A 13,883-nucleotide genomic window follows, 5' to 3' on the forward strand; every position below is an offset into this window, starting at 1 on the left:
TGAGTATTAGAAAGAAATAAGTATACGCAAATTAAATCCATACCCACCCCTACGAGGGAGTTAATTCCATGCCTAAGACCGAATAAACAAAACAATGTGAAAACCATAGGTATGCTTATATTTTATACTACCAAATATATAAATCTAGATTAATAGTTAACATACTAAAAAAATTATACTATAACTTATCCCTCTAAGGGTTGGAAACCACCTACAGATCAGGGTCCCACTTACCCCTTTAAAGCACACATTTTTCTATTCAATATTCTTGCCTGAATTTTCTTACCGCGAGTTTTTGTGGTCGCTGATTACGAATATGCAGTCCGAATCCGAAAATTTCCGAATAGAAGATAACGGATCGAATATGGCGGATGCAAAAATCGGAAAAGCATTCAAAATTATAAGATTATGGCTGAAATTTGTTACTCGATGGTTTGTCGGTAATCACGAGTACTTTATAATGTTTTAATTCGAAAATTATTAAATACAAAATGGCGGACCCATTATGGTGAAAAGTACCGTATAAATTGGTATTTTTAATTTTATTTTCGAATTTTTAAATTAAATTTATTAAATATCTGCTCAGGAGCTCAAAAAAGATATAGAGTTGAACTTATTCTTTTTAAACGGAAACTGAGATTTTCTTGAAAATTTAGTTTTTGAATTTAGTTGAATTACAATCAGGGGATTTCGCTTAGTAAAAATATTACAGGGTGATAAGGCTACACCGCCGAAGGTATATTTTTTAAAATAACTCCTAAAGTATTCCTGAAAAGTTGGTGAATTGATTTTATAAAATTTTATTTTTGGCAATGCACTTTTAGCAATCTGTAATATTTTTACTAAACGCTTCCGATCCATGTTCATTTGAATACTTTTACATTTTCTGATACCTGTTTCAATTTGTCATACTATTTTAGAAACACCCTGCATATTTAATTAGTTTGTTATAAAAGGCTGTAATTCTCTATGAAATGTTCTATACTTTTAAATAAATGCAAATATATCTTTATAATATCTACAACTTGAACCTCATATTATTTTATTTATTTATAACAAACTAGTACTTACTACTTTACGAGATACCCAATTACAAGGCCAGAAATGTATTCGGAACTATGTTATTAAATTAATTTAAAAATAGTACAGCACACAACAACACAATAATTAAATTAGACACAAAATTTGTATCAGTGCAAAAATTCATCAAGGTAAAATTGACTTAAGTGGAAACATTTCATACAAAGGATACATTTAAGTAAATTTGTATATTTGAAGGATTTAGACACCAGTAAGTACCATCATTCTAGATAACATATAAAAAGTGTTCAAATTTGAGTAAATCTGTGTTTTTGTGCTACAATGGTTCTGTTTTTTTGATAGCTGTCAAATAGTATCATGGCGGTTAATAAATATGAAGAAGTATAAGTTGGAAGAAAATATCGTACAAGATACGGAAAAACAAATTTTCCGACATACAGTAGGTACCATTCGAAATATTGTAAATAATTTGAAGAAACTGGTTGAACTCAAAATCAAAGAAGTAACATTTATAGTCGTAGTGGTCGTTCACAATAAAATATTGCAGCTGTCAATGATAGTGTCACTGCAGAACCAAACACATCAATTCGTCATCGTTCACAGCAATCAGATATTAATCAAACCAATTCATTCAATATTTTGCATAAGAACATTTACTTAAAGGTTTACAAAATACAGTAAACACAAAAATTATTGCCAAGTGATCATATGTTATGTCGTACATTTGTTAATTGGGCTCTTGCAGTGAAAGATGGTGATTTTTTTAACAAAATCGTCTTTATGAGGCTCATTTTGAAATTGGTGGATATGTAAACAAACAAAATTGTCATATCTAGGATGAAGAAAACCCACGAGTAATATTAGAACAAACAATGCATCCACAAAAAGTAGCTGTTTGGTGTAGTTTTTGGTCTGGTGGAGTGATTGGTCCACATTTCTTCGAAAATGAAACTGGAGACGTTGTTACTGTGAATGAATGATGGTTGATACCGAACGATGATTAGTAACTTTTTATGAGATACATTGGAGCGTATTAATGTTCAAAATATGTGGCTTCAACAGGACGATGAAACATGTCATATAGCAACGGAAACGATAAGTCTTTTGAAACAGAAATTTGTTAATCGAATAATTTCTGGAAGAGATTTTAATTGACCACCAAGATTATGTGATTTATCACCATTAGACTTCACTTTATGAGTTTTTTTGAAAAGTAAAGTTTATGCTAACAATCTTCAAACCATTCAAATTCTGAAAGAAAACATAATTGAGCAAATCACTCAAACTGAACGACTATTATGTGAACACGTGATGGAAAATTTTTGGTAAAAGATTGAAAACTTGTAGAGCTGCAAGAGGTGACCACTTATCTAACATTCTTTACCATCATAAACCGCAACATGTCTACTTTAGTATTCAATAAAGATATATATTTATTTCAAATAAATTATGTGTTTTATTAAAAAATTAAAAAGTTAACTCAAATTTCAAAACCCCATAGAAACACGTCCTTTCTTTTTATTCTTGCCTTTTATATTGCAAATGTAACTTAATCTAGATATTTGTAAAAGAAAATGGAAGGTAAGTACAATTTATGAAGCTATAGGGACTTATTTGTTGATGATGATTTGATAGCAAAGTAAAATATTTTCTACTTGACAACATAAACGAAAATGATATAAAATTTACACATAAGTTTCTGGTTCACTTTGAGCGCCCACATCAGTTTTGACATTCTAGTTTATTAGTTAAAATTTATATTTTCATATAGAAAAAATAATATGAAAATAAATTAATAAAATTCCCAATGTGATTCATTTTCTAAATCAAAGTTGAATACCAAACTCAATCAAAGGTATATATTTATAAATAAACAATTTATACAAGACGTTATCTAATCAGTATTGTATACACACTCTCATCGTTAAATCTAATAGTTGGATAAATAATAAATTTGAAGTGAAAATGAGGTCATTGATGAAAACGATGGAAATAAAATGAAGATTTGATCATTATTATTATTATTATTATTCATTATTATAATCATATGAAAAAAATGAGCTAGATATTTTTCTTGTCAACTTTAAATAAGAAAATATGGAAATTAGAACAAGACTTCTTCGACTTGGCCGATTCTCATTAGACGAGCAAGAAACAGGATCGGCAACGGCAGGGCACATACTCGGCATGGGCAGAGTTTTCAGAGACAATTCACACTGCAACAGACATGCCGTAGGTCCCCTAACTTTGTGAAATAATGTTTGCGACTTCCATTTTGGTAAAAATTGTTCTAATCTTAGATGAAGAAGGGCAAGAAAATAAAAATTCCCGAAAAAAAGACGTTTTTTTAAATTACAAAATTTCATTGTTAAGAAATTGTGTTTGTTTTAATATATCTGTATAGATTAATACATGTTTAATAAATATACCTACCTTGTTGCAATTTCTTGCCATTTTTTTTCCATATCATGTTTTTGTACACTGTCTGAGTATTTTTTGTAAGAAAAATCGTAAATAACCTCATTTTCTCTGATATATTCAATAAGAATTTCATCTTGTTCTGACGAAACTCAACTAAAACCCTATGATTGCAAGTTGACTGCCTGGAGAGTATTCACACTTGCCGGAACATGCACGGCGCATGCCCTGCAAATATTCTTTCGGAAGAACGTCGCGTGCAAAGTTTGTTGCTTGCCGAGACGCTGCACGTATAGTGTGAATTACACCCCTCAAAACCCATAAGATACAATGGTTAAGATATTTTGCCGAGCCGGTGCTTTGCCTGTGCCCAGCACATGCCTTGCACGCAAGTGAGAATCGGCCTTAATACTTGCCACGTGTGTTCATTGAACAATTCACAATTTTATTGAATAACTTTACTACACACTAATCAAACATCGTAACAACATTTGAAATATTTATTCTCCGGGTTATACTATAAAACAAAATATTTTTTACTATCGTGCAAATCAAAACGACAATGTATTTCAACAAATTACCTTTAAAGCCATGGAAAGCAACCGTGCACAGGTATTCCTATACAGAGTGTCCCAGCGAAAACTAAACAGCGCGAATAATTCTCAGAAAAAATATTTTTCCGAAAAACGCCGAGGCAGGTCGATTTTTGATCGACAGGGGACATCTTTTCACATCCCACAATCCCAAAGGGGGGGGGGGGGGGGTAGTATGCAAAAATCGTTGACCATGCATTAGCGTAAATCTTACAGGGACGTAAGTAGTTGGAATGAAATAAATTTTGAACTTTAAGTGACCCTACTAGAAAAGAACCTAAGGTGCAATAACGATTGAGTGCAAGGGATTCTTCAAAGGAACATCCTATGTATAATAATACATTAAATATAATTAACAATACTGACATATAAGAAAAATAATGAAAACAATTGGACACAGTTAAACTTCTGCATGATGTTATACGCTCTCACGAGAATACGCTTAATAACTTACTTATTACGATTCGCGTTGGTATAAGCGCTCACAGTTTCTCATAAATCACATTTATCGGCGCACATACGTTTTACCTACTTGGTTTAATCCCTCTGAAATTTTATAAAAGATTACGTGTTGCCAGAGGAGCTTTTGTGTATCCAGCTTTAAAGAAGTGAATACCGTGGACTAAAACATAATAAGACTACGTTTCAGGCCAAGTAAAGAGATTACTGGAGAAAAAATCGCGAAACTGATTTTTTTTGGTAATGTTCCAACGTAACCGTTAGTGGCAGGTACTGTTAGCTGGAGAACCATTCGAAATACATAATTGCCAAGTAAGTACGTTGTATAAACAGTATATCTACATAACATACTTAATTGTAACTGTGAGACAAACACCAATTACAATGTACCACATATTTTCCAATAAATTTGAAGCAAAATTATAGGAATTGGTGGAGTTTGATTATTATTTATGCTTGTCATACAAATTTTAATGTTAGTATAAATTATTGCCGGTCGAACACATAATATGTAACAAAAGCATATTGGCTATGAAATAAAAACTAATAAGTTTTAAAACAAACGAAAAGGTTTAGGTATACCTATTTAGTTAGAAGATCTTTTTGAAGATTGCATCTTTAATTATAAGTTCCATGGTTTTGGGTAATAACGTACATTCTTTTCTAAAACAGCAACCCCAACTTTTTCATCGGAATTCAGTGGGATATACTTGTCTACGTTAATTCTCCAAACGTGAGGTTTGCGTTAACTAAGTGCCATTGAGAAATCGTGAAATTATTTTTCTCAGGAACCTTTTTCCTCACTTTTTTCTTTATATGAGTAAACTATAGATCTCAGCTTTAGAAAAATTTCATTTTAATGGTAATGTTATAAAAAAAATGAATGTTCAAATTGGGAAAATGTATATTCAAATTCGAAATAGTACCTAAGCTTACTTTATTAATTTCTAAATGGTACATTACAGCATATTTACAATAGCAAAAGAAGAACGTTATCTATCAATAAATAGGGTCCATTATGACTTGAAAACGATGTGTAAATGCATGATTGTAATGTTCCTCACTAACTGCGGTCATTCCTTTACAAAGAACGGGTTATTTGGATTTGTTGTTCAAACATGACCTAATGCACACATTATCAAAGTGCATGTACCTATTACAAACATAACTGACAAAACGACTAACAAATATGAAGTTCTTGGTCAAGTTCTACCACACATTTTCGATAAGGAAATTCCAAAATCTTCAACAAGAGTCTAAAGAATTTCCGTGATTTTTGACAGACTGATGTAGTTAGGTGAAAAATTGTCGTATTAGGAATTAAAGAAAAGCATTTTGAAGCTCCAAGATTCTAGTTTTTAGATCTTTTGGTCGAAAATTTTTAGGAGTTACGGTTATCATGCAATTCTAATAGTGCGACAAAAAAATTTTGCAAATTTTTCTTTTTTTCACGGACTTCAGCTACCAGATAGCTTGTTTATTTAGCTTCAATTTCCTTTTTTTTAATTTCGATACGACCATTTTTCATCGAAATATCGGACTTTTAATGGAAAAGGATCTTTTTATCCATATCTCGGCGACAAAGTCGTACAGAAAATTTTTGAAAAAATTTTCGAAATTTGACATTGAAGAAAACAAAATCCAATTGTTTCCAGCATGATTCGACTTTTCCGTCCTATGGTTCTGTTCATCAACTTTTAATTAAATTAAAACTAAAATTGATGAAAATAGATTTCGATCCCGATTCATACCGTTTTTTGAGACAAATTTCTAATTAATTTTTTAATCACTTAAAAACAGTTTTCTCAAAACTACCCTTTTTCTTCCCAGAAAAATATTTTCGAAACGTTATTTGCGGTAAAAATGTGAGAAAACCTCAAAAAAAATTTTTTTTCCGTTTTAATCATGATTATGTCGTGATAGTGTTTAAGCTCAAAAAACGTAACCCTTTCATTTTTTTCAAAAGTTTGACTGTTTTAAAGAAAGAAACTGTTTGCGAGATCGAGATGAAACTTCACAGGGTTCTTCTGGGTATATTGAACTATAAAAGTCATGCGTAGCACTAGTCATTTCGTGAATATTTGTAATTTTTGTAAAAAACCATAAATTACCTTTTTCTTTCTGTTTTTTTAAATTCGTGTAAAAGATGAAAAAAAAAAATCCGAAAAGTTACTGCAGCATGTTATAGGAGTCCGATATTTTGATGAAAAACGGTCGTATCGAAATTTAAAAAAGGAGATTGAAGCTGAATAAACCAGCTATCTGGTCCATGCAACAGTTTAGCTGAAAAAAACAACGAAAGGTTAAAATCCTTTTAAAACTGAAATCAGTGTGTAAATATAGTAATTAGAGCATTAGCCCATAAACAAAAAAAAATATCAGATCAGGTCAGATTAGATTGTCAACTTATTCCAATATTATAAATACATTTTTAATACCTTGTAAATCATTAGAACAGAGCTACTACCTTCACACAGAAACTGTTTTTAGTTTTGCAAATTAAATTTGGATACAAACACACGAAAAAATTAATTATAAAAAACTACATACCTAGATACCTACTTCTAGGTAATGATACCTTATTCATACTTATAGGTATATGAGTATGAACAAATTATCATTTCCCTCTTATTCTTATATCTAAGTACCTAGGTAACTAAAACAAAACAAAATCAAAATTTAATCATTATTATTATAATTATATTTACTTAAATATAATTAAAAATATCTTTTTTGTTTATAATATTTTAAGTTGCTAAGACATATCCCGAAAATGGTTTGCCTTAATTTAATTTTTTCATACACAAAATATAGGTAGGTATGTATAGGTATAAGTACCTATCTACTTATTTCCATGTACCCAGTACTTAAGTAAATGGTACGTTTATAAATATTTTTTATTAAGTCTGTAAGTAAGGCTATTGGGAAATTCTTACAAAAATACTCAAAATATGCCTATATACTTACAACCCTATGACCTACACGAGTCACCGTCTGATAAATATTTGAATAAAATGACTAAATAAAATTTTTCTAGATTTCTAAGAAATTTATGTAAATATGCAGTGACATTTATAAATAACTTTATCCTAATAAACTTGTACAGTTTTGTCACACTTTGTCAACACATTCATAAAAACGATTACTAATATTGAATACCAACATATTGAGCTAGGTGCTAACAGAAAATAGTCGTTTTTCCAATTCCCAGTGTAAGAAAAAAAAATCATATCCATGACCTAACCTCAAACTGTAACACTGCCCTACACAATCTGTCAAAATAAATGTAAATAATCCTGTAATTGAATAAATAACTACTGTATTGTTTTAATTGACGTACTCACCTTATTGTAAGTGTTAGATCCCTCTAGGGAAAACATAGCTGGCACTAAAATCCTTCAAAAACTAGCATTCAACAGAGCACTTACACACAACAGATGATTACCAAGAGAACGCGACGTACACTTCCCCCATCGACATTCCGAACGTAACTGAATTGCGTGATGACTACTCAGTGCTCACACTGCTCAGAGTCTCGATTCTGGGTGAAATGTTTATTTTCTGATAGGCGTCCGGAACAAGCGCATGCGCCATGCTGTTCGATACGATATTCGATTTGATTTCAATAAATTTGATAAGATTATGTGGTGTGACGAGATGTTCCGGTTCTAATCCGACAATTTGTAGACATTTAAGACTGTTTTGAAAGTTTTAAATTCGAGATGTTGCCTACTGCTAAAGCAATGTTATTTATTGCATTACTAATTACCGGATAAATGCTTCCTAGAAAGCTGTAATATAATTTATTATAAATAATTAATAGAATACTATCAAATCTTTTAGCGATTTTTTACCTATCATATTTAAATATTTTACTTTCATCTTCAAAAAAGATGTACCTACCATAGCTCCTTGGAAGGCTCCTTATTAAAAGAAAATATGTAGCAGAAGGTTCCTATTAACATAAGTCCGCTTTTGTATTATTTTCTAGTTGATGAATGATAATTTATTTTATCTTCTCTCGTTTTTTTTTTCAGAACCTATACTAGCTGTATCCCCGCTTACATTTTATTTTCGTTACGGATATTATTATTATATTAATATATGTACCTACGTAATATTGTTATATTCCAGGTCACGAGCGCATTTCAAAAATTCACTCCATCGTGAGGTACCACGAACGCATTAAAAACGGCTCTACGCAGGGCGTGGCGCGGAAATGAACAATTTCACCTCAGTTTCCAAAATTTCCGCCACCGCTCCAAGCAGCCCCAAAACGCTGAATCCGCTGCAGATGACATCGCCGCAGACCGATGCTGGTGGCGGAGCAGTTGTCAACGACGCGCTGCAACAGCTGGAAAACCATCCTATGTTCAGATTTCGGGAATAAAAAATTTCTCGAATATTTACGAAATCCGAACTGGGAAGAAGCAAAATACCACTAGAAGTACCACGCCAAAATCAAACTATTGGTAAAATGCGACGAGGCCAATTGTCCGGAACTGAGGTGGACTTGTATTATAGAGTCTCTGCAGACTCGTGGGTCGTGAACGAACGTCGACTCAACCAGTTAGAGATTCAATAACCAACTTCCGAAACCTGACCAGTGTGTGTAACACGAATAACATGATCCAGGACTCCTCACAAATCAAACGGAAATTGGCTTTCGGTGAAATCGGCCGAATTTTGGATATGTTGTTTCTTTCGGTGTCCAGATCAAAAGTCTCCAAGGGCACGAAGCTCGAAAATCTTCCCTGCGAGCAGTACCCAGCTTGGAAGATTAAAGACCGGTAATCCCCGATTTTCGCTGATTTTACCCTCCACCCTTTGATAAATTGTACTTAGACCATAAAACTTAGAAATAGTTATTTATGAATTAAGCCGGTTATGTTATTCCCGAGTTTTATGATGGCAAGCTTGGGTTTGGTGGGACTTACGGGTAACTCAACGTAGCCGCGGTCAAAGGATAGATAGTATTTACCTTATAATTACTTTATAAGGGAATCCCTAAAAGATAACGAATTTGATTGGTTCATTTAAGAATAATTTTGACATGACGAGTGAAGAGGAGTACAGAGAGATGTACTGAAGGTAGTTCTACTTGAGCATTGAAAACGTGAGTACACTGCTATTCTGTTGACCGTGGATTCGTTATCGAACCTCTGGTTGTTGACATAAAACACCTCCTTTATTTGTAACGTTTTATTTTGAATCATTTCATTTACGGTATTACTTATTATTTCGTGAAAATGAGTGACACGAGTAGTGATATTAACGCCCAAGTTAGCCCTACGACTCCGACATATATAATATAAGATCTAAATTATTCCTAAATGAACCAATCAAATTCGTTATCTCTTAGGGATTCCCTTATAAAGCAATTATATATCCTTTGACCGCGGCTACGTTAAGTGACCCGTAAGTCCCTTCAAACCCAAGCTTGCCATCATAAAACTCGTGAATAACATAACCGGCTTAATTCATTCGGGGATTACCGGTCTCTAACCATCCAAGCTAGGTATTGCTCGCAGGGAAGATTTTCGAGCTTCGTGCCCGTGGAGACTTTTGATCTGGACACCGAAAGGAACAACATGTCCAAAATTCGGCCGATTTCACCGAAAGCCAATTTCCGTTTGATTTGTGAGGGGTTCTTTCTGAAACACTTTTACCTATGTAACTTATTGCTCACATTTATTGTCATAATTTTTATAAAATATTTTCTCCACTAAGAAATACCAAACCGAGCTCAAAACTCCTTTGCTCTTAAAGCAATCCACCCAAGTAGGTCCTACCTGCGATGTACAGTTCTAAAGCTACCATACACAACCCCTCCAAGGAAGTTCAATTCATATAAGCTCCTAAAGCTTCAAAAGCGTTCTACGGAGACCTCAAACATAAATTTTAGTACCCTAGCAAATAATTCAAGGATAGTGAAAGAGACACTAGGGTATCAGATCAGACTCGAAGAGCTTCAAAACCATGTGCAAAACAAATATATAAGGGTCATTTGACACCCTCCAATATAATATAAATCAAACAAGCTCAACAAGCTAAAGCAAGTGCAAATGCCCAGGTGTGTCTTAGGTCATAAAATAGAACGTGGGCCATCCTAAACTAAGCTACAGTCTCGTCGTCAATGGAAAAAGTGAAGCCCTCGACGCGACGTTTCTTATCTGAAGTTTAGTTAGTAATTTATAACTTATTACGGTTGAACAATTAACCAAAGTAGATGTATGAAGGACTATTAAAAAACTAAAAAACAAAATGGCGTCAGGGTAAGATCAAATTATCAGTTTTATTAAAGATTGTTCTTATCCAATTTTGCTAAGTTTTCGAGATGTCAGTGTACACTATTTATTCTTTATGAAGAAACGTTCAACGATTTCTAATTTGGTTTGTTTCACACAATTTGTTTCTGAATCGATTGATAAAAATAGTGACTAACTTCTCGAAGACTTCTCAAACCAAATATTTCAGGTGTACCTCAAGGGTCCAGTATAGGTCCTTTACTTTTGATTATATTTATAAATTATTCATGTGGTGGTATAAAATGTGGCAGAATATTATTTGTTGACAATATTAAGATATATTGTGAAGTTACTTGAAATGATCGTGTTGGATTGCAAGAACAAAAAATATATTGAGAATTACTCTGATTAACTTGAAATTAATATTATCAGATGTAAGTTAATTATTTTTGGCGTAAAATCCCCCAATTGAATATTCTTATACTTTTAATAATGGTAAACTTTTAAGAACAAAAGAAATGAAAGATTAGGGATAATTTTTTACGACAAGTTTAATTTTTCAGAACATTAATCTTGCGGTCAATGCAGTCCTAAAACTTGGCGTTATTATAAGTAACTACGAACAATTTAAATACACTGAAATTTTAAAAATTCTCTTGAGCGACCAGAGATCGAGTTATTATTTGACATCCTATATATTCCACATATTTACAAACATTTATAATGTTTGATTGAAACAGGTTATTTGAAGAATTGATTATCATTATCCTGAGTGTGATAATCCAAGCAATGTATTACTGTTGAGATTAGAAAAACGAAGGATAATTGTAACTCTACGTTTCCCATACACCTAAATTGCTATATTATATGATTAACTGCGCAATCTTTTATAAAATCTCTAGTTTACGGTTTTTGTTTGCAACCAGTTGATCAAAATTGTGACAGGTTCTTTTTGTCTTTGAATAAATTTACTCATAGAATTAAGAATTTGATTGTTTAATATTAAAAATATATTTATTACGCCGTCTTATATGATAGGCTTGTTTTGGTTCTACCAGTGAACAGTCTTAGAACAGTTCAAAATAGTTACCCAAGTGTATTGTCAGGATGTCTTGGCTTAGATGTTCTTATGAATGGAATGGTCAACTGATTTGAACCATCCTAGAACCGTTCTTTGTCGGAACCAAAACAAAGCTTTTGTAAATTTTGCCTTAAGTAGTTGTTCCGGTTACAACTTAATCTTATCTGGCAGTTGTTGTCGTACGAAATATTGTTGCAAACTTATTTACACCTTGATTTGTAATTATATTGTCCTGTAATTGGATTACTGTGCTGAACAATAAACTTCTGTTATTATAAACCAGAGAAAGTCAGATGCGTTTTTATAACAGCTGTGCAAAATAAAGCAAAATATTCGACCTTTGACTGGGATAATACAGAAGCATAATATATTAGAAATTATACTATCAAAAGATGAAAATAAAGAAGTTTATCTGCAGAAAAACTTTTAAATACATTGAATTCTCTACAGGGTGTAACTAACATGATTGGTCAAGTATTGTAGTAGATTCGAAGTTACAAATAATAAGTTTCAATAAATACCTGTGTACTATCAAATTCATTTTGATATCTTGACAGCTTTATGACAATGTCAGACTAAATTTCCTAAGTGTATATTATTCTCATATTCGGACTTTTAGGAAGTTAGCAATGAGTAGGAGACTAAGGGTGGAAATATTAAAAGAAAAGCAGTATACCGTCGATCTTGAAGAAGAAGAGGGTAAATTAAAATTACAGCAGGAAAAGATTTATGGACCTCTAGTTTGGAGAAGATTGCCATCGGGGTACAGAATTCAAGATTTGAAAGCAAAATATTATGAGGAAGTTTTAGATATGATAGAGGTAATATTAAATTAATGATTAACAATTTAATTTTCAAGGTTATAACGACGAAAACTTATGTATAGAAGTCTTCCATTAGAAAATTTAAATAGTTTCCGATAACGCCAACCCCTTTACTTTTTTCTTATGTTGAAAAAAGTAATATTTGGCTCTTTGAATATGAAAATGAAACTAGTACCTAATTATTTCAACATGTGATATTAATTTTATACTCCTCAAATTAAATGAGGCATATACTGTTACATATTTTCAGGATTACTATGTAGCTGAAGACATCTTATTTAGAAATACAAAATATAAGGAAGATGAACTATCACATAAGTCATTCAGAGAAAGGTTATTGTTTAATTTGAAAGATAGATGTTCTATTATTGCTATAGAGGAGAGTAAGATATTACAATTTAAATAAAACAGTGATCTTCAATTAGTAACTGAAATGTATTTATCAGGACGTATTTGTAAAGAAGAAAGGTTGGAGGCACTAGAATGTTCCTGTGAAAGTATGAACACAGGTAAATGATTAGCAAGTCTATAGTGTAAATCTGTGGAGTGACGGCTTACGGGAAATATGAACAGTGAACAAATTTTTCATAAAAATATACTAGATGTGGCAGCAACTCATTAGTAAGCATCCAATATAATTAAGATATTGTGATAATTAAGGAGAAAATGAATTAATAATAATTATATTAGATGTTTTCATTTGAGGAGTACGAAAGATCTGTGTCTAAAAAAATAAGGATTTTTTAAAATTCGCGGGTATTATTAAAGCACACAATTATTTTTTTGTAGGTTGGTAATACTGTCCTTGATATCTATATAGAGTTTCAAATAATGTATTCAATTGCTGCAGAGCTACTCGTATTTTTTAAACATGCGAAAGTGAGTTTATCGATTTTCACTATGTCTGATTTTGTTAAGCAAAGAATTTGCATTAAATTTTGTTTGCGGAATGAATATTCTACCGCAGACACGTTGAGAATGTTACAGAAGGTCTTTAGTGATGAGGTTATGTCGCAAAAAAATGTTTACAAGTGGTACAAAGAGTTTAAAGAAGACGACCATCAACGTCAACTGATGAACAACACGTTAATCAGATCAAAGATCTTGTGCACGAAAACCGTCTTAGACGCGTCAAATCTCGTTTGGTTCCAAAAACGCTCAATCTGTGAAATAATGATTTCTGACTACCAAGACGTCATAAAACGCATCATTACTGGAG

General features: G+C 32.1%; 1 protein-coding gene across 1 annotated transcript in view; it reads right to left on the reverse strand.

Moving 5' to 3' along the window:
* The window catches only part of LOC108903675 (amyloid beta A4 precursor protein-binding family B member 1-interacting protein), a 540,243-nt gene extending 532,237 nt beyond the window's left edge, over positions 1-8,006 (reverse strand). Inside the window, exon 1 of the mRNA XM_018705925.2 lies at positions 7,856-8,006. Within this exon, the coding sequence (XP_018561441.1) occupies positions 7,856-7,891 (36 nt within the window). The 5' untranslated portion in view covers positions 7,892-8,006. The remainder of the gene's footprint in view (positions 1-7,855) is intronic.
* Positions 8,007-13,883: the final 5,877 nt, after the last annotated feature.

Source organism: Anoplophora glabripennis, unplaced genomic scaffold (assembly GCF_000390285.2).
Source record: "Anoplophora glabripennis isolate ALB-LARVAE unplaced genomic scaffold, Agla_2.0 scaffold89, whole genome shotgun sequence".
Lineage (NCBI taxonomy): Eukaryota > Metazoa > Arthropoda > Insecta > Coleoptera > Cerambycidae > Anoplophora > Anoplophora glabripennis.